The sequence below is a fragment of the Crocodylus porosus genome, unplaced genomic scaffold, assembly GCF_001723895.1.
Source record: "Crocodylus porosus isolate Cpor-Errol unplaced genomic scaffold, CroPor_comp1, whole genome shotgun sequence".
NCBI lineage: Eukaryota > Metazoa > Chordata > Crocodylia > Crocodylidae > Crocodylus > Crocodylus porosus.
Window position 1 is genome coordinate 16,806,034 of NW_017728915.1, and position 22,431 is coordinate 16,828,464.

Genomic DNA, 22,431 nt, shown 5'->3' on the forward strand with positions numbered 1-22,431 from the left:
TAGGAAACAATGTTATAATGGGGGATTGGTTCCTGAACCAAGGCCTGATACCCTATTTTCACCAGAAATAACTAGGAATTTTTTACTCAATCAATTATAGATGAGTTACATAGCTATGTTAATGTATTTATATTGTAAATAGCAATCATATTGATTTGGAAGGACTTCTTTGAGGTGACTTTTGCTGGATTTTTTGAACAGTTCTTGGTTGGACTTTTTGAAGGGTTCTTGGCTGGAGTCTTCTCAGGAGTCTTGGCTGCAGGTTTTTTGGAGTCTCGTCTGCTTTCTTAAAGAAAGTGTCCAGGGAAGTTTGGACAGATGTTCTCCAGGGAGATGGGTGATGCAGCAAACTTGTTCACTGATGTGGTGTGGCGTCAGATCGAGCATTGTAAAGCTGAAACTGATGTCAGAAAGTTGAAACAGGGTGTCAGTTTATAAACATTGTAAGTATGAAACATTGTAACTTGAAACATTGTAAGTCGAGGACTGCCTGTATCTTAGGGCAATGAATGGGCAGAAAGTGAATAATTACAATAGTCCAAAAATGAAATGGATACTTAATAAATCTTATGACCCTTGGGAAGGTGCAAGTGGTAAAGATACACATCATATATTGCCTGTTTACTCTCCATGCCCCCTTCTAGTCGCAAAAGAGAAGCTTCCAGAGATCTTCAGTTCTCTTGTGTCTGACAAGGTTGAGTGATAACATTTATCTTTAAGTTTCTTAGAGAAGATCATTGCATCTCCACTATATAGCACCACCTGTGACCTGTGTCAGTGTCATAGCTGAGCTGCTGGTATGGGTGTTTGAGCCTTCATGGTGCTCCAGCCAGGTCCCTGAGGACTGGATAAGGGCCAACATGGTGCCCATTTTTAAGAAGGGGAGAAGGGATGAGCCAGGTAACTTTATGCCAGTCAGTCTTACCTCTATCCTTGGGAAAACACTGGAAAAATCATTAAACAGCGCATTTGTGAAGGCCCAGCAGGGGAAATGATGCTGAAAGGAAACCAGCATGGGAAACCAGTGCAAACCTTTTAGCCTTTTACGACCAGGTAGCACATTGCCTTGACAGTGGAGCTGAGGCAGATGTCATCTACCTGGACTTGAAGACCTTTGATACAGTTTCATATCTTATTCTCATAAGGAAGCTAGCAGGCTGTGAAGTGGATGCTTAAACAGTCAGATGGGTGGAAAACTGGCTTAGGGATGACACACAGAGAGTGGTGGTGGATGGGTCATTTTCGACCTGGAAGGAGGTGGGCAGTGGTGTCCTGCAGAGTTCGGTCTTTGGATCAGTGTTATTTAATATGTTCATCAGCAATTTGGATGAGGGTGTGGAGAGCACCCTTTCTAAGCTCACAGATGACACCAAGTTATGGGGCAAAGTTAACACACTGGAGGGCAGGGAGCAGATACAGGCTGATCTGGACAGGTTGGATCAATGGGCAGAATGAAACAGGATGCAATTCAACATAGACAAACGCAAGGTACTCCACCTAGGAGGAGGAATCCCCAGCACACCTATAGATTGGAGGATGACCTCCTCAGCAGCTCAGTGGCTGAAAGGGATCTTGGAGTCATAGTTGACTCCAAGATGAACATGAGCCAGCAGTGTAACAAAGCCATCAACAAAGCCAATCACACCTTATCGTGCATTAGCAGATGCATAACCAACAGATCGAGGGAGGTGATGCCCACTCTCTATGCAGCACTGGTCAAGCCACAGTTGGAGTACTGTGTCCTGTTCTAGGCACCACACTTCAAGGGGGATGCAGAGAATCTGGAGAGGGTCCAGAGGAGGTCCACTCTTATGACTAGTGGCCTCCGTGCAAGACCCTGTGAAGGGAGGTTGAGGGATCTGGATCTCTTCAGCCTTCACAACAGACATCTAAGGGGAGACCTTGTAGCATCCTGTAAGTTTATCAAGTGAGGACAACAGAGAGTTGGAGATGCGCTGTTTACCAGAGCACCCCTAGGAGTAACTAGGAATAACAGGTACAAACTAGTGGAGAGTAGATTCAGATTAGATATAAGGAAGAAATTTTTCACAGTAAAGGTGGCCAGAATCTGGAATGGGTTCCCAAGAGGGGTGGTACTATCACCTAACTTGGAGGTCTGCAGGAGGAGGCTAGATAGACACCTGGCTGGGGTTGTCTGACCTTGGTCCTTTTCCTGCCTGGGGCAGGGGGTCGGACATGATGATCCTTCGGGGTCCCTTCCGACTCTACAATCTACGAATCTATGAATTACTACAAGACAGTGTGAGCTCTCAGCATAGCAAAGATTCACCTGAGGCTTAGCATGGAAATGACTAGTACTTTAGTGTCTGTTCTGTACCATATAAAGCCCCTCTGCTTCAGATACCATTTATGCTGTTCTGTGACTCACCCTGACTAACAAAGTGTACATAACTTCACATTAACATGTGCAGAATACCCAGAAGTGATGCAGAGTGGAAAAAAAGGGAACCAGGTGAAAGTCATTGTTTGAGTCATTAATGCACTTAAGTGCACCCAAGTGTCAACATGTGTGATCAAGTGTAAGGAGGCATGTAGTTCCAATGTGGCAGTGCTGGCAAAGAGAAGGGACTTCCTACAGTAGAGATGGCACTTGGAACTGTTATCCAGGCTGCCCAGCTAAACCCATTGGTGCCTGTCATCTATGCCCTAGGGCAAGGGTCCAAAGAACTTTTGAGCAGGCACCATGCCATCCCAACAGATGGCAATAATACAAACAGCCAACAGACAATGTATATGCATCAATTGTGTTTACTGAAAGCACAATTCCTAGGCAGAAATTTTCAGATGATTATTTATTCTGAACAAAGATGCCTTTAGTAAAAGGGATATGGGAAAGGAAATCTCTGAGCTAAATTAATATGTTACAAGCCCTATGGAAGACAAATATATGGACATGCACTTACACAAATAATGTGTTAAATCCAGATCAAGGTCCCTATCATGATATTGAAAACTCTTCATGAAACTGACCCTAAGTTCCTGAGAGCTTTCCTCTCCCTGAGTGCTGGAGCTGGGTTTTGACTGCATCAGCTACTGGCACAATAGATCAAAGTGTCCATGGACCTAAACACCTTCAAAACTAAAGGAAACACTCATTAATTTCTTTCCTTGGTTTTCCCTCATACAACCATGCATTCCCCATCTGCTACTGTAGTATTGGAGATCTTTTACTTAAATACATATAAAACAGGTAAGTGTGTATGATGAATTAACCTAGCTCTAAATTAGAGTTGTGTTTGCACATCTTCTTTGCTAGGGGATTTTTTTATATGCCAGAAAGCAAATAGTATGTATTGTTAAAGATATTCACTGAATAGTCATTCTCCCCAAAACATACTTCATATACATTTATCTAATATCCATGAGAAAGTTTGCATGAATGCATGCTTTCACTTTTTTTCTTCTATAACAGATGAACTATAATTTGATTGTAAGCATTGTCAACAGATGAATTTTTAAGAAACCTCTGAATAAATAATTCCAGGGTGGTAATGATCCATATTGTATTAAAATAAATAAAACAGGTATAATACACTGATATCCTCCCATTTTGTTTGAAACAACATGTTGGAGTATGTTACTATTAAATATCCATTCAAGACCAAAAGGAGGTAACACAGGAGAAGAAATGAGAAATGGATTTTCCTTCTCAAAGACCAGATTGCAGTCTCTGGTCTGGCAATAACAATTACTAATGACATTTGGAGAGAAATTAATGATGAGAAATGCAAGTTGGCATTTCAGTTGTGCCAGTCAGTAACATTGCATCAGAGCTCACAGGAGAGAGGAGAAAAAGTTTATGGATGGAAAATTAATTTTGTTATGTCAACAATTAATAAATATCTTTTCTTCACTCCTTACCACACTACCACAGATTACTGGTGTGTGGGTCTTTCACTGCTCAGCAGATGAATGAAATGGCACTTCAAAAGCCATTCTTCTAGAGACAGTTACACATACTTGTGTTTCATTCCACATTGTTGAACAGTAATGATTGAATTGGGATTGGCTGGCTTGGGAGGAAGAAAAAGCAGCTCTTGAATGTGTAGTGACAACACTGTCAGTTGTCAGCATATTTAGTCTGTAGTCCTGTTTGTCTGCAGAGATTGACATGCTTTACAAGCTTACCAGCACTTACCTAAGGTTCAGATGACCCCTGTTTTACAGATGAGGTGAGAAGCAGAACTTGAGGGAACTTGCTCATACCCACTTGGGACACTGGGGCAGAGACAGACCTAGAGCCCAGATTCTCTGATTCCCAGGCCCTTTAATATGAGGCCATCATCATCTTTCCCTGTTGGTCAGATAATGTCTGCTCTGACATGGGTGACCTAGCAAAGACAGAGGTACAGGAATCCACCACACATTCACCCAGTAGACAGTGAGTATGACTCTGGATGCTCAGGGGTGGCAGGTGGATCCCACCATTGGGGAGGTTATTTTTAGAGAACTGGGAGGTAGCACTTTCAGGAGGGCATCATAGAAGTGCATCTGCACTTCCATTTTAAGTGGGTAGCAAGTCCTGATACCCTGTGCTCTACCTGAGTGCCCAGGAGACGCTACATGTTCAAAATCATAAGCCTTCCTCATGGTGATGGCTCACACAGCATACCTCCTTCCCTTCCCTAGGATGGCTCTGCTGCCTCATAGACTTCACTTAGTTTTATATGATATTTTAGTCCTGTACTGTATTGCACTTGTCCTAATAACACTAACAGCCATTTTCTTTCTCCAAAAGATTTTCCATCTGTCACTTTATGTCTAGACATCTACTGAAGGAAAGAAGAGGGAATATCTGAAAAAAGCCATTGCTGTGGTCTTTCCCAATTTTCCTTGCTGCTGTAAACAGCTTATGGTCCAATAGCTGAGATTAGTTCTGCTTCCTCCTGTAGGTGTCACTGTAGTCCAAAGGAACTGATTTAGTTTTCCAAGGAACACGGAGCTGTGCATTTGAAGGGGCAGACTATAAACATAATATAAGGAAGTAGTAGAACTGGTTCCATCTCTCTAGTTTAAATAGCTCATTGAAAGCAGTGTGCAGCATGCTTTTGAAAGTGCAGCCTCTTCATTTGCTTGCTGCTAGAGCAAAACGAGGTTGCTCGTCCAGACATAACAATATATGCTTGAGTGTTTTCACAAGAAACGTCTAGATCATTAAATATAATAGGTCTCAGCTGCAGTTTTGATCACTGAAGCATGCACACAATTCATCACAGCAAATTAAGTACGTCTTTGTAACTTATCTTTCTGCAATTTACTGGCACTTTTAGAGGGTTGAAACTTATATTGTATGTGCTACAAAAGCCATTTCAGATAAAATATGCTGTGTTTGTTGTAGGAGAACAAGCATTTACTAATAACAAAAACATGGAGCATTCTGTGTTTCTGTTCCAGCATCTTGCAGAACCAGCAGTAGTACCAGCAGAGATCCCTGGCCACATTCATTATTTATATATTTTAGTGAATTTCTTGTCTGCAGTAAAAGAGATGTAAGCTTGAACATATCAGTCTGTTTGTGCCAAAATCTATACTACAACCCATTCAAGAAATCCGAGGCTGTCGCGATTCTAAATCATTACACAGACCGTTTATTTGAATGGAGTTTTGTCCCGTCTGGCTTGCTGAAATGCTGCTTATTTTTTAAAAAGCTCAATTTGACCTTTTGAAAGAAAATACATTTGCTATTTACATTTTTTTTATTTGCAAAGTGAACCAAAACCTGCTTAAATGGAAATTGCCATTCAGAAGCCTCCAAGTTACTGAAAGGCATTAACTTTCATAGAATCATGGAATCAGTGAGTTGGAAGGGACCTAGACAGATCATCAAGTCTGACCCCCCTGCAATGGGCAGGAAGAGCACTGGGGGTGGGAGGAATCATAAGACCCCAGCCAGGTGCCTATCCAGTCTCTTCTGGAATATTTCCAGGGAAGGTGAGAGCACCACCTCTCTGGGAAGCCTATTCCAGGCTCTGGCCACCCTTACAGTGAAGTAGTTCTTCCTAATATCTAACCTAAACCTATCCTCCCTCAGCTTGTGGCCATTGTTCCTGGTGACTCCAAGGGGGGCCCTGGTGAACAGACTTTCCCTGAGTCCCTGCTGCTGGCCCCTGATAAGGGGCAGCCACAAGATCCCCCCTCAGTCTCCTCTTGCGGAGACTGAAGAGATTCAGGTCCCTCAGCCTCTCCTCACAGGGCTGGCCACGGAGGCCCCCAATCATACGAGTGGCCTCCTCTGGACCCTCTCCAGGTTCCCCATGTCCCTCTTGAAGTGCGGCGCCCAGAACTGGACACAGTACTCCAGCTGCAGCCTGACCAGCGCTGCATAGAGGGGGAGCAAGACCTCTCTGAATCTGTTAGTGATGCCCCTGTTGATGCATGACAGGGTGCAGTTGGCTCTGCCTATTGCTTCATCGCATTGGCAACTCATATTCATCCTGGAGTCAGTCATGACTCCAAGATCTCTCTCTGCCTCTGTGCTGCTGAGAGGGTCAGCCCCTAACCTTTAACCATAATGATGGTTCCCTCTCCCCAGGTGCAGCACCCTGCACTTGTCCTTGTTGAACTGCATCCTGTTCAGATCTGCCCACTACTCTAACCTATCCAGGTCTGCCTGGATGCGGTCCCTGCCTGCCAGTCAGTGTATTCACTTTACCCCACAGCTTGGTGTCATCAGCGAACTTGAACAGGGTGCTCTCCACACCCTCGTCCAGGTCGCTAATGAAGATGTTGAACAGCACCGGCCCAGGGACTAAGCCCTGGGGGACTCCACTGCCCACACCCTCCCAGGTCAACATCGATCCATCCACCAGCTTTATTACTAAATGAGGAAAAATTCAAGTGGACTTAGAATTTTATTTCAGTGAAATAATCAGTTTCAGTCACTAGTTAGTTTGTAGACAAATGGACATATTTGCAACAGTTAAGAATGTATCCTCTAGATTTTTACATTTGCCTTCAATATTTGAACTAAAAGTTTGGAGGGTGTTTTCTTTTTCTTTTATTTTCTGTTTCCAGGAGAAAATACATTAGTGTTGTTAACTTCAGGCTTTTCCTGTGTAATATTAAGTTGGTAGTGGTCAGATGTACAGACTGTATTAACAACTTTGAAGTAAAATGGCAAAAAATTCTAGAAGAAATTCCAGGCCCTGCACCACGATAAAATAAACATCTTAGTCTCAATATGGATGAACCCCAGTAGACTGAAAAATCTTTTTTAGTAACCAGGTATTTTTAACTCTGAGCATAATGTAACTAAACATATACCTAGAAACTTGCATCTAGTGTCTGTCATCTAATTGCTAGGGGTTTTTTCCCCAGATTTTTAAGGTTAATGGTTAACAGTACAGTACATTAAACACTTCATTTCCCAAAATGAAAAGAAGTACTACCCCAGATTCTACTATGCAGTGTCTCTAAGTTTAGGGATTTCATTTAATCTGAAATTTTATATCCAAGAGTAATAAATTATTATATTTCAAAAACAGCTGGAGAAGGAGAAAACACTGCCTCTTTTGTCCTCTGTATCATTTTTCCCAGGAAGATAATAAATTAATGGTAAACATCTTGTTTTTCCCAACAAGCTTAAAAATTGTGTATGTATGTACATTGTAGTTTTGAAGGCTATGTTTTACTCTGGGAACAGAGGATTGATATTAGACTGGTATTTTCTAATACTGTGTTATGCACAGGGCATTCAGATATTTTTATTATTTGAAGGAATTGTAAAATGAGTTAACAGGCCAAGGGTGTGTCTGCGCTGCCAAATGGGAGATTCAGATTTGAATCCCTTTAGATCCTCAACCTTTCAAGTCATGAATCTCTTGTGGAAGTAACATATTTATCCCTGGATGCTGGGTCAGAAAGACAGGGAAGGTTTTCCCTGTCCTGTATTGCATAACTCAGAAGCAGACTCTCTGTCTGATTTAAAGAGCACAGACTGACTTGAAAGAAGTTCCCACCTAGTTCTCATTGTTTGGCTCATTCTCATTTGTGGTGCAACCTAGGTCTCCAGGGTCAGATATGTGAAGCAGGCCTGGTAGGGGGTCAGGAAGAAGGGAGCTCTGTAAGAAGGGTCAGAGAGCACAAAAAGAGATGGGGGCAATTCAAAAGTAGCTTCGTAACCTGCCTTTCTACTCCTGAAGTTGTATGTATGATTGTTTTAGCATTGAAGGTTTTGCCACCAAGCTGTGTCAGTATTTCCATTTTAACTCCCTACTGTCAGGAAGTTGCAATACATTTTAAGAGACATCTCCACCTCCACCTCCACCTCTACCTCCATGTTAAACCTGGAGCCCCAAAGTTGAATTTTCTTAAAAACTTAGTTTGAAAGAGTTCCAAGTTGCTGATAATAATACTATTATGCAATAAATATTCTGATTTAACAATAAAATTGGAGGAGCAGAAGTTCCATGTGATGCTTGGATCTGTGGGGGATGGGTGGACAGAGAAAGGTAAAAATAGTTCAGGAAACGTAGTTTGTTTCAGAATTGTGCTTACTTTGCAATCTGCTTTTCTTAAACAAAAATGGCACAGGAATTTGTAGCTTACAGACTTTGTGAAGTATGTGCAGTGACCCGGATTTATACAGTAAATTTTAATGGCCGGAAAGATAACAATTTACTCTGTCCATGCAAGTTTCAAAATTAACAGAACATTAGCAATCTATTATACAGTGTATCTTTAATACATCATAACATATGATTCAACATCCCCAAAAGGAATTCAGAGGAGTTTTAGATAATATAAAAAAATCTGAATTTGTTTGAAAAATATCAGTAAATTCTATACTCCATTGTTCCTCGCACATGTTTAGCGCTTATTGCATTCAGATGGAATGTTTTTGCTTTTGTTTTTTTTAAAAATACAGTTGCTGGCATTAAGGAATTTTAATTTCCTTAGAGTACCCACACCAAGGTAACTGGATAGGCTGGTTGGGAAATTCGACTGGTTACAGCCACGCATTTTAACAAACACTTTTCAAGATAGTGATATCTCATCACTGTGTTGCATAGAGATGTCTTGGTGAGGACATCTTCTCTTGGCAGTATTTTGCCCTCATTATTATACATGCAGGACTGAGACTTATTCATACAAATAGCAGATTTAAGTTTATTTGTCTGAATTAGGTGAGAGGAAGCTGATCAGACTTAATGGTTGTAGATTTCTCTCTCCAGGCAGCAAATATTACAATAGAGAGGAGACACATTATGTACTACAGGCTGTGGCCTTGCTATTTCATAGCATACAAACTCTTATTAGGGGAACTCTCTACCCCATAATATGTGCCCTTTGGAGTTGGAAACCTGCAATAACAGAGCCATTATGTCCAGGGTAACATGGCATTGACTAGGCAGTCCATCAAATGGGAGTTTGATGAAACAGCCTGTGCATACTAGATGACAGAGATTCATATTTATCTGTCATCAAGAAAATTGTATTCATGCTCCATTGTCAGTATAGCATGCCATATCAATATTCCATTACAGGGAGTTTAACTTATAGTCTTACTTTTAAAAAAGCTACAGATGAGGAATTTGTTGATGTCTTACAGTCTTCTTGTCAGGGTAAAAACAAACATTGCCAAATGAAATGGATCAGCTGTGGTGGGATGTATCCTGCTATGGCTGATCTGCTTCATTGGGTGAAATACACATCACCTGTTATCCCACATCAGGCAGAGACCTGATCCTGCATGACAGCAGGCAACATGTTCCCCATTTACAGAGACATGCTTTGGAGATTCCTTAGGGCACATCTTGGTAAGTGAGGAAAGCTGGGGTTTCCTGCTTGCAGAGACATGCCCGGGGCATTCTCTGGGGTGCACCTCTGAGTGTGGGACCCTAGCTTTCTTTGCATGTGGAGACATGGCCTAGGGAATCTCTGAGGTTCATTTTTGTAAGCAGTTTTAGAGACAGATCCCAGAGATTGCCCAGGGTGTGTTTTCTGCTTTCCCCTGTTACAGAGATATGCCCAGGTAATATCTGAGGTGTATCTCTGTAAACAGCACAAATCAAGCATGCACTCCTGGGACCTGATTCCGTGCAGGAATTCCTGGGGCATGCAGAATTGGGCCTCTCAAATCCTGAGAGCACTTGCTTGGGGCAGCTGAAAAGCGCAGGCAGTTCTGGACGGACCACACTCTCCCACCATAATAAAGCCAATGTCTGCCACAATAAAGTGGCACGAATTAATACCATCTATATCACAGTCACAAATTTTGGGCATTTGTGGTACAAGAAGAAGCATGGACATGTATTTGTCAGAATTTTTAAGGTGGCACAAAGCATCTACTTCTGCCACTGTCAAAGAGAGGATGCTGGGCTAGCTGAACTGTTGGTCTGAACTTAGTATAGCACTTCTTATGTTCTTATAATGTCTGTTTCCACCCTAAGTGGCACAAATCTTTTGAAGTCAGTGCAGTTGTATCTGTTTATTCCAGGGCTGAATTTGACTCAGTGGGCTGGATTCTACAGTCTTTTTTCAGACAAAACACCCATCAATGTTGCCTTCATTGAAGACTCTAGGGTTTGGTTTGGGACCAAAACTACTAAATGTAATCAAATTTGCAATTAAGGCTGAAAGTGTTTTCTACTCTCACCTTCACTCCAGTTACAGCTAAATATTGTAACAAATAAACTCTATGAAACCAGCTGCTGTTCAATGACTCCTGTTATACCCATGAACAGTAGAGCAGGTTAAAGAATAGTGTTTCAGGTTCAACTCTGAATTTCTTGGCTTTTGCTGATTTATATTCCCAAACTATTTTGCCTGTGCATGTGACTGATGAGACTCATCAGCATTATTTTGAGCATTTCCCTTTGGTTTAAGTGCGTTTAAAGTAAAAAGATAAGGTGATCACTTGTGTCAAGCCAGTTCTAGATTGTAGATGAAATCATGGAATTGATTTGTGTTTATAGAAGATCTGCAAAGGGTATCGTAATGATGATGCCAGCCCTCAAAGAAATGAACAATTAACAGGCCTCAGCAATGTAATTTACCTTAGATCAAGGAGGGATTAACACAATATGCTTCAGATAGGCTTCAAATAAATCAACAAAGCTATGATCCACAGTGACATATTTCTAAGAGCAGAAGCTAATGAGGATTACAAGAAAATAGTTTCCCGCTCGCAAATGATTTTGAAACACTTTGTTTCCCAGAGTTGGACCTGTAAATGGAAAAAAATAGATCAGCACTGAGACTGCCACTGAAGTCTTTGGCTTAGTGCAGGGAGTGGGGGGAGGGTGTGTGTGTGAGGTTTTTTAGATTAGTCCATGGACTCAATATATTAGAACAGGTTTCATTGTCTTCCTGCGGACAGTTCTGAATGTTGGTTTCGGATCTTCAACTCCAAACAGTCAGGCAAACCGAGCACTGTGTGTTTAGCAGATGAACTACTGCCCATGCAGGCACAGTAGCTGATTATTACAACGTGCGCAGTGGTGCATGCCCATGTATCGGAGAGCAGAAGCCAGCCCTTTGTGTGCTTAAGTATTCCTGAGAACTTCAAACACTGGTGAGTAGGAGGCATCAACAACTCCCCAAGAAAATTGTGGACTGTCCAAGTTGAGGTTAAAGGGCCAACTATTGTCAACAGAATAGTGTATGGGGATTCTGCATTCCCTTTTCTACACTTTGGATAAACAAAAACTCCAGTACTCAGTCAGATGGAAATGATGGGGTAGGAGGAGGGGGGCGTAAGTGTAGGAGTTCTAAAAATATTCCATTTTCATGTGCTTCTGACAATAGTAATTAAATTTGTACGCCTCCCTTTACATTTAAGAAGTGTAAGTCTCGCCCCTTAGCTTATTTTGATATTCTGCATGACATACTGCAGACTACAAATCACAAAGATGCTGATAAATTTGCATTTCTGAGTAAAATTCTCAGGAGTACACAGTCCCTCCAGACAGGTATTATTAGCTTCCTTGTTTCAGTGGGTGCATGAGTGAATCATAGTGTGTTTACGGCTAGTTTCTCTAACAGAAGACTCTGGTTATCTCTTAATAATGTATTCTCCAGTGGTTTTTATTTCCAAAGCGTTGTAGTAAAGAAATTTTCCCATGGGTTTTAGTTTGCTTTTTCACAACAGCATTTTATCCACTGTTTTCAGAGGGAACACATTCAGTGAAATATTTAATACTTAATAGGATATGTAAGGCTCAAAGTAGTGTCTCAAAATGTGAAACTATGCCAAACACAAGCTATTGTTTGGAGGAGTTAATTCTTCATGCTTCTGCCCTGCTTTATTCTGAGCTTTTAGGGAAGAAAATGGGTGTAAGTGCTGAGGAGGGACACTACAGTGTTCCTGATAGGTGAGGTTGCAAGGTCTGAATAATTATAAGCAGTCTTAACTGGGAATTTCTGTAGTTCATACATTCCTCAAGAATCCTATTGCAATTGTAAGTAAAATACTATGATTGGGGAAACATTGATAGGAAATATAAACATTATAGGAAATATAAGATAAAATATGGAGAATGAAATGAAAATTTCCACCAAAATGCAATAAAATGTTATGGTATAGCAAACTGAAGAACAAAGTAAATATAGAGAAAATAATGGTTGCAGAGGTAATTCATACCTGAAAATGCCAGAAAAGAAGCACGTAGGCCACTGATGCATAATATGGACACAGAAGTGTTATTTCTTTTGGTAAGATTTTTGAAAAGAATGTGATATGCTCATACATTGCAATAGGGATCCTTCATTGGAGGTATTTTTTTCCAAATGAAGATGGTAGTTAGATTGTCATGTAGAAAGCGGATTGTCTCTTCTGTAAATATTTTATGACTTCTGAATTGTTCCACTGACTACGGGCTAAGAACCCATTCTGGAGCTCCCTTATGCTAGTTATATATCTGGGTGGAACTATGCTGACGTCAGTGAAATGTCTCCAGATTTACACTGAGAGCAGACTGAACTGCTCAGTTCTGATTACCGATTGTGTGCAAAGATAAGACTGCAGACTGAGGGCCACATTCAGCCTGATGTAAATCTGTAGTTGCAGTGCACCAAAGGGACAAATTTGGCCCCAGGAATAGGTATGATTAAGATTTTTCACCTGAAATTTTCAGCTTGACTTTTTAACTAGAACAGATCCTCCAAAAATATTTTCTTAGAAACCAGAAGTGGTTTAAAAAAAAGCTCAGTAACTTGTAAGGGAGAGATTCCTAACTGTATTCATTCAAGTGTAATCCTAAAGTGTGCTAACATTGACACTGACTGACGCATGGCAAGTTATCAGATTTCCAAAGATGTGAGGGAAGCAGTAAGACAGGCAGACTTTTCTTTCACAAAGGATATTCCACCTTTCGTTTGCCTCTACCTCTACCACAATTTCAAGGGATTCTTCAAATAAAATGGGGACATGTGAACCTGTCTTGCCTGACGATTTTTTTTATTGAGTGCCATGATAACTTGGAGTTCACTTGTTACAAGCATTTTATGTAGTGGGTGAAACATCAGGGGAAAGAAAAGAACACTGTATTTCCTGAAAAACTAAGAACTAAATATACAAGTGTCTCTGTATAAGAGTTACCTGAAACAATTGGAAGGGGAATTAACACCTGGTTTTATGGGAAACATTGGTTACCACTATCAGTTTTAATGAAGTGTATTAACTAAATTGTGTTCTGAGTATTCATTCAGCTCTGTTTATGGCACACTCTTGAGTACATTTACTGTTTGTCAGAAGTGCAAACTAGTGAACATATGAGGCTTTAAGACAGGCCATCTGTTAGTCTTAGACCCTTGGATAATTGTCAAACAGTTCTAAAAATAAGCACATACAAACTGCAAGGGGGTGCAAAGGTGATTTTTCTTTAGAGTGTTACAGCAAAGGGAAGGCAGCAACCAAAACAATACAATTAAAATAAAATTAAATAAAGCCATTTATTCTGTGATCAGGGTTCTCTCTCTTTTCTGAATTTTTTAAAATTTTATTCTCCCCTCTCTCTTGTTGGTCATGACATCCTCTGAATGCCTCTCAAGTTTAGGATTAGTGCAGCACCAATTTAAGGCTCATTGTTTTTCCATAGGGAGCGATAATCTCCAATGGCTAAAGCAAGGGCCTTCTTGTGTCCTCTGTCTGAAGTAATCTCTTTATAAAGTCAAGGCACAAAGATTTTGATCTTTATTGATAGGTTGCTATTAATGGGAAAAATATATAACATTTCATACTTTAAAAAAAAAGTGAGGTATTTTAGAGGTATTTAGAGCCAGTTGGTTTCAAACAAGGCAAAAAATGTTTTTTGTAAAAATGTTTTTTTGTACATATGATGCTTCCTCACTGTTTAAATATTCTGTTGTGAGGTTGTTTTTTTTTTGTTGGACTTTTTTAATATTCAAATGGGGGTGCTTGTGAATAGACATTTGCACTGAGGAGCATGATTTACTATTGACTGAACATGAGGGCCAGGGTTACATGCAGATCTCACCAGCAGAAGTTTTTGATATTAAATATAAGGTTTCTTTCTCTCACTTGCCGAGCTAAGGCCCATAAGAAATAAATGAGGGAATGCAGAGGTTAAGGAATTTCTCATGTTGCTAGGCTAGGAACCTGATGGATGATGGTGTGGGGTTGCACCCTGAGAAGTGTCCTGTGCTGATCTTCTTAGCTACTCAGATGCCCTAGGTAAAGGGAATAAAGGGTGCATGGTACAAAATATGAGGGGGAGAAATTCACCAGGCTTTCATGAGGATCTGGAGGATTCCCAGCTTGGGAAAAATATAGTGATTAATAGGTATTATCTTCCCAGATGTCACGAGACCATGCAATTGCATGATTACAACACCACTAGAGTCAACATTTCCAGTTTGTGTTGCTGCCTGTGGTGACAGTAACTTGCATTTACCCTGGCTCAGTGCAGCCTGGTGTGTTGTCTGGGTAGACAATAATATGTTCATCAGACTGACTTTGAAGAAGTGATGTGTGAGCAGTAAAATACTTGCTATACACTTATGCTCACAAATACCTAGACATGCTCATATTTTTGGGTCACCCAATGGATTAATCACCTGTTAAGTTGTATGTTGGCTCTTTGTCCTGTGAATCTATGATTTGCATAATTCTATTGAAATTATTTGATGAGAGGTTTCTATTCATTTTAATGGGGTTTAGAATGTGTGGGAGACACTTTATAACCTTTAATAAGAGTCCCAATTCATATATAAAGTTGTAGCAGGCTTATGAGTTTCATTTGAGGACTGCATATATTGCCAGTGTTGTTGTGCCATCTCTTAACCCCTGTATAACATATGGTCTTTGAGGTATATATGCTCAGATGCATAGACAGTATATTTCTAAATACATAACAGATGCACAATGGCACCATAGACTGAATGTATTATGGCCTCAAACCATTATCACACCCCTCGCAGTTGCATTTTATTTTTTTCACCTGCTCCCGTGTTGTACACCTGTGACTTGTTGGCAGTGAATTGTGTTGCAGTGTGGGAGACTCCCAGCTTGACTGCCAGGCTTGTAGCTTTGCTCCATCATGCACTGCCTTTTTTTTTGAGTCTTTCTCCCAATCTTTATTCAGCTTATAAGAGGGCTTTCCGCTGCTGTAAATGATCATTTTCCAAATTGGTTTCTTTTCTTTTTGATAAAAAATTGTGAAATGGAGTTTGCCATGCAACTGCTTCAGTAATATCATACTATGTACACATAAAACAACAAAGAAATGATCATCCAAGATACCCAACAAAGATGGCTTGAACCAACTGCAACTGCAAACCTGGAGAGTCCCTGGCAACCCAGACTGGAGGGCTCTTGATCACATAGAGGTGCCAGTTAGTCATTTTTAAAATCATTTTATTGTCCACAAAACCTGTCACCCAATTCCAGGGTCACTGTTGCTTCCCGAAATAGTTCATTCCCCTTGAGCACTGAGGCAGCCATGGGGCTCAGGCAGCTGTCTTTTTCAGTGGATGTAACTTTCAGAATTGCCATCTATTTTGAATGATAGATGAGTTTGGCTTTTTTCATAACTTAAATTTCCCATCCTTGCCATAGGCTGGGACTTCCCCGCTGTTGCTAGACGGGTTGATACTCCTGCAGAGTTTTCCAGTTGCTGGCTTGGAATGATGTATTCTGGGGTAATAGCAGTGCACTCTCATTTTGTGAAAGGACTTAACACGCACTGTAAACAATCATTAGTACCTGGTTTTTTGTCAAAGTATGGCAAGCTGCTTTCCTTGCCAAAACACATAAATGCACATACATGGACTCGTACACAAAAAGAGCCTGGCTGGGAGATGGGGAAGATATAGCATCAATTTCTGTGGCTTCAGTTTTCCTTTGCAGGTCACCTTTAAGCATTTTTTTTCTGAAGTGTAACTTGCTGTGTTGAAATAGCCATTTGAGGCAGTCTTGTTTCCCACTGCAGCTCTAAACTACCCTTCTGTTGGTAGGAAATGAGCATTTTCACAGTCGGTCAACAAAAGGTTACTTATCACAGGTACGTGTGTAGTGTAGGTATACTGAGATGTGCAGCCTGTTTACTGGCCTTCAGATTTAACACTTCTACCTGTCTGGTATAGGAGTCCAGGTTTAGTACAAAAGATGAAGTAAAAAATGTATCTTATCTCATCAACATAAGGTGTGTCAAAGGTTTTTCTTATTGCCCAAACTTAGTTTCTCTATTTCATTTAATTTATTACATGGTTAGCATATATAATAAATTAACTTCTCCCCTCAAAGAGCTTGAAATAGATTTTCAAGTCACTACTGATAAGATTGAAATTCATGTGGGATGAAAATCTGGTTTTGGTGCTGTCTGTTGTCAGCAGTGAGCAGCTACAAAGTTTGGGCTAACGTGTTAAAAATGCTCATGAAAGGGGACAAGTGGCCTCTTTTTAAGATCAGTACAGTGCACTGCCAATAAACCAACTCACATACTACAAATACGAAAAAACAAGAAAATAGCGAAGGCCAGAAGTAGTTAGGCTTTGGATGGAAGGGACATTTGTGTGGTCTGAAACATTTTGACACGTGAAAATCCTGACAGAAGGTGGGTACATTGCTGTAAGTCTGCACCTGCAGTATTTGTGGGGTTATCACATCCAGAATCCCCACAGTCAAGAACACCCAGGTACTTGTGTATGCAAGCTGTGCATGTTTGCCCGTTTGGCTCATGGAAGTGCAGCTTTTTTGTAGGCAGATGAAGGATTTAGCACCCACAGACATTTGTGCCCAGGGATACTAGATCTTGATTTTTAAGGCCCTTCATTTATTAATTATTTGGGGCAGTGTGTAGTTGGCAGGTTGATTGCCTGTAATGCCTGTGAGAAAAAGTAGGTTTCCCCTAATTATTAACAATAAATCAAGGTCAGCTTATGGAAAAAGTATATCTGGCCCTTTTTACTGATAGATGGCTTGTATTTGGTTTATGAGCTTGTACATGACCTCAGCTCTGAATAACTGCTGTCTTTGGCATAATCTGTTCTCATCTTCATGTAGACTCTGCTCACCCAACCAGTATGTCCTTTGTATTAGATGTGTTCAGAACATATTATTAACCCATGTTTGAGAAGGGAGGGTTCACAATGAGAGCTTCATTATCAGATTTAGAGCCACATACCATTCCTTTATTGACCTGCCTGGTGTAATCAATGCAGCAGCCACACAGGTTTGAAATCATGTTCCCTGACTGTAGACTGTGCACCCTGCCTCTAGTGCTGATTGTGCATTATCTTTTCAATGACACTGCCTAAATAAGTATGGATTTGTCTACCGTGAATAGCCTTGTTTCGATTTGAGGATGGTAAACCTTTCACATTTTTTTTATTGGTATTCAGGATGACCTAAAAATAGAATTGTAATGAAGTGCACTAGAAATGGCCATTGTTAAAATGCTCAGGAGCATGCTTGAGCACAGGGAGACAGCTGCGTGTTCCTCATCAGTTGTTTTTTTGGAAAAGGTCTTTTCAGTTATCTTAATGTACAAGCTTTTTATCAGTCTGATTGCTGCCTTACTTGGCTACATTAGTCCCATTCCATGACTTTGTTGCTTACCTTTGCCTTTGTGAATAAAGTGCGGCATTGCAATGGTCATTCTTCTGTAAGACTGCTAAAATCTCAGTGTAGAACAAAGCGAAGAAAAAAAGGCAGATTTTAGGTTTGGTCATATTTAAATCATCTACAAGCAACATAGTTTTGAATCTGATTTCTTCTCACATTATTCAGATGCAGTTTATGGTACTTTAGCAAGTTTTCTGTTTCTGTCTGTTTCCCTGGTTTTGACTTTAAAATATTAAGCTTCATTTAGTATTGTAATATATAGGCACAAAATTGTTATGCTGTAGATGAGCCTTATGCAAAACAAACTATAGTCATTTTCTTTTTACATTAATTGATTGTCTTTTATTTTCACAAGGTATCATTCCTTGCATGTTCAAAACGAAATGCATCTGCCTTTCCCTTACCCTTTTGTCATGTTGAAGCCCGAACATCATTGTATAGACTTTCATAAGTCCGCCTGACACAATATTGCTGATAACTTTTGACATGATTTAGGAACTCAACAGCACTTCTGACATCTGGTGGTCAGTTATTGGGAATGCACAGATGAGAAAATAATACAGACTTCAAATGGGGTCACTGCTACCTAGAGAGAGTAGGCTTGCGGATGGAAGGTTCATTAGTTAAATGTTTCCACAAGACAGTTTTCATTAGATAGATGTCATTGCCATGATAAAGGAGCAGATCTGCTTTTTTTCTGATTGAGGTACAACTGTGAATAGAATTTAGAAGGGCCAGATGATTTATGAAAAGTTAAAATAGCTTAATGTGTTTAGAAGTAATGCCATTGTAAATAAATAATTTGAAGTCCAAATTCATTCTGCTTTTAGAAACTTTTCCTTCCTGTTTGGTGGACCTGCACAACACCAGGACTAAGCAGATGGAAATCAGTAGAACAAAACTAGCGTGGAATAAAATGAAATGTGTGAATTCTGACAGGAGAGCCCTGCAGATTTGAAAACATTTAGGCCTCAGCCTTGAAAAGCCTATGCAGCAGGCTACCTTTAGTCACACAAATGGTCCTGTTGAATATGCATGGAAGTATAATTACCTCCATGCATGTTTCCAGAATTGGGGCTTTAGTGTGAGCAAAATTTACACTGCTTTGGATTGCACTGAAAATATGGCTCCAGGATTGCTTCATGATTTATCCAGCTTCTGCATCAAGTGGTGTGACTGGACTGTAATGTCTCCCTCCTCTGTTCAGAAATATTGTGATGGCATGTGGTGGTTACAGCTACTAAAAATGAAGAGCTGTACAGCAAGCTATTCTTTACAAAGATTTAATTTCTAGGGTCTATGCCCAGCATTGTTTTTTCTGCTGTGTATGTTACCTTGTTGTCTGAACTGGTGCTTCATCTCTTATTGCTGGAATATTTCTTGGACTGAAAAGTGTGTGTCACAATCTGGTGTCTCTTTCTGCCAGTGCTTATACCAGTCACTAGTGAGAATAAAGAGTAAAATATGGCAAGCGTTCCCACGGCGATTCAGATTTTTTTTAATTGTTTCAGTGAAGGGATTCCCTAAAGGCAGATTTTTCTTGGGAAGTGTTACTGCTTTTCCTATACGTATTGAAAAACCTCATGGCTCTGTTTGGTTGATAGAATTTTTTTTTCTAAGTTCATGCCAGCATTAACAGATCTATCAGTACAAAGCAAATGTGTCATATTGGCAGCTGTTACTTATGAGTACCTTTTCTTTATTGCATTTTGTTTTGTAATAATTGAGAAGCTTTTATGTTGAGCTCTGCATAAATGGTACTGAGTAGGAGGGTATGGGCATGCTTTCTATTATTCTGCCCCTCATGTATGTCTCCTTTTTTCGTCTTTCCAGAACCACACATTGAGCCAGCACGCACAGTGAGCCACTGGCACTACAGGACACCTCTCTGCAGAAGACTTGACGGAGGCACAGTGGGGAGGACCATTTGAACATTACATCCAATCAAAGTGTCATTTGCAACCCAGATGTAAAACTCTAATGATTTGGCCATGAGGCGCTGCTATTATAAGCAGCTGGAAATGAATATTAATGGAAGAGATTAAAAGTATTCCATGCTCAGTATTTTTTATTGTCCTGCTTCAGCTAGTGTACTTTAGAGCTTCTGCTTCTGACTGAATTTATAGTGTTAGATAAATCTGCTTTGATGCTGTTGCCCTTTGTTGCTTCTTGTATTATATTGATAGTTAAAGATTAGGTGTGATTTTTTTTTTTGTTAACTGCCTTTTAATTGCAACTTTAGGTAATTGTGCATTGTGATGTGATTGCTTGGCTATTGTCTGAATATTTCTTTTTAATTTTTTTTAATTAAAGACTAATGCTTTGATTGGATTTGCCAGTTCACCGGACAGTGATTAAAACTATGTAATGAATATAATCGGTTTCAGTGCAACTGGATGGTCTGCTTTATAAATGTGACTTAATCTGATTGCAATAACTAGTACAGTTCAATAAAGGGAATACATGCAATTAGTGTCGGAGTTTCAATCCATCTCTGGGTGCAGTCACTGAGTCATTCTCACCCATATGTTTGTGTCAGAAGACTGAAATATAAAATAATGTATTCCTGTAAGCCAGAGAATGGTCTCCAACCCAGGAAAAGTGAAGCAGTACAGGAAGTGAACAAGACTTCTGTCTGCATGTAGCAGTTTATTTTCTCCTTGAGGCATGCACAAAACTCCTTTCAGGTTAATGGGAGTTCTACACATGCATTACAATGGCACAATCACTACTTCAGAAATTAATTGCATAAGACTTGTGTGTGGGATGGTTGCCCCAAAAAGATATTTCATCTGTTTAATTGAGTAGCTGGGCACCCTAAATTCCTAATGAAGCTGATGAGATTTGAAGAGACAGGCATCTGTTAGGATTGGATTCCCTCCCTCTGCTGTTTTGTTTGTTTCTATAAAAAGTAATTAACTTTCATGCCTGTATACTAATGCAGTGACTACTGAGCCAGGCCTCTGGGATCTGGTTGGGAGACTGTGTGTATGTCAGTCACATGCACTTCTAGATTCACTGGGATTGGTTATCTATGTAACTGCCTCACACCTGACCTGTCAAGTTGCCATAATATTATTATTATAATATTAACATAGCTAATTAACAGATTATTTTTAACATACTGTATAGTAATGATACAAGGTTTATCCCCAGTCAAGCAGTTATTCATTTAAGTGAACACCTTTGGAAAGTTAGTGAGATGCTATGTTCATAATATTGCCTGCTAGCATGAATCATAATCTCTGTCAAAGTACAGTTGGGATACCTGATGTGAACACATTTCCCCGTTCACAAGGACACAGTGCTTTGTAAGACTGCAGCATAGGAACATGAATGTTTAGAAGCTTTTCAAAATTTATTTACTCAAATTAAGCAGAGCTAATTATCACCCTGTTTCTGGCCTTAGAGCACATTGCAAACATATTGTAGAAAGTACTTTTCAGGATTATATCACCTTGCATGACAAAATTTAAGTAGCCCTAAATTAGTTTATAGAACACATTGCAGTTGGAATATGGTAGATAACAAGTGCAAAGGTTGAAGATGCTTTTAGTACCTTCTCCTACATAGTATAGTTTTAACCTTTAATTTTTCTCCTTGATCGTCTTCTGTTACGGTGGCACATCTTTTTTTCAAGGTAGTTGGAGGCACCCATGTAACTGAGGGCCGACTAATAGGCCTGTGCAAAGCGGCTGGTATTTGGTTTGGATTTGGATTTGGATTTGGCCGATTCGGGGGACAGCGATTTGATTCAGTGATTCAAATCACTGTCCCGAATAGCTTTGGCTCAATCTGATTCAGATATTTGGCCGCCAACGGATCGGCTGAATCTCTGAATCAAACAGGCCCTAACTCCTGCTTGCTCTTCCAGCCCTGTCAATTGCTGCCCTGCCCAGCCCCACGCTGCATGGGGAACTCTGCCATGAGCCTCCATCCCCCACCCCTCTCCCAGCCCCACCCCCATGGCTGCCCCGCCCAGTCCCAGCACCTGGCTCTTTAAAAAAAAACCCAGCAAAAAAGCCCTCCACTCACTGGCTCCTGCCAGGCAGGGGGTGATCTCTACTGCACCTCACTGCCCTGTGCTGCTTAGGGGGCTCTGCCATGAGCCCCCAGAAGCCCTGAGGCTGCCGCAGCAGCTGGTGAGTGTGGGTCTTTTTTTTTTTTTTAAAGCCAGGAGCTGGAGCTATGTGGGACAGCTATCGGGGCTGGGAGAGCGGGTGGGGGATAGGGGATTGTGACAGAGCCCCCCACACAGAGCAGCAGGGATCACCCAGGGTGAGTGGGGGCCACCCTCCACACACCTGGCAGCAGCTGGTGAGTGTTTTGTTTTGTTTTTTTAAAGCCAGGAGCTGGGGCTGGGCGGGGCAGCTATGGGTGGGACT

At 40.6% G+C, this 22,431-nt stretch overlaps 1 protein-coding gene across 7 annotated transcripts in view; it reads left to right on the forward strand.

Annotated features, from left to right (window-relative positions):
- Positions 1-20,515, forward strand: part of ZNF423 (zinc finger protein 423) — a 253,010-nt gene extending 232,495 nt beyond the window's left edge. For 6 of the 7 annotated variants that reach the window (XM_019535759.1, XM_019535761.1, XM_019535760.1 and 3 more), the window contains one exon: positions 19,880-19,999. In XM_019535759.1, the coding sequence (XP_019391304.1) occupies positions 19,880-19,909 (30 nt within the window). In that variant the 3' untranslated portion in view covers positions 19,910-19,999. Of the gene's footprint in view, positions 1-19,879 lie in introns of all 7 variants that reach the window. The other variant, XM_019535758.1, reaches the window with a different exon arrangement.
- The last annotated feature ends 1,916 nt before the right edge of the window (positions 20,516-22,431 follow it).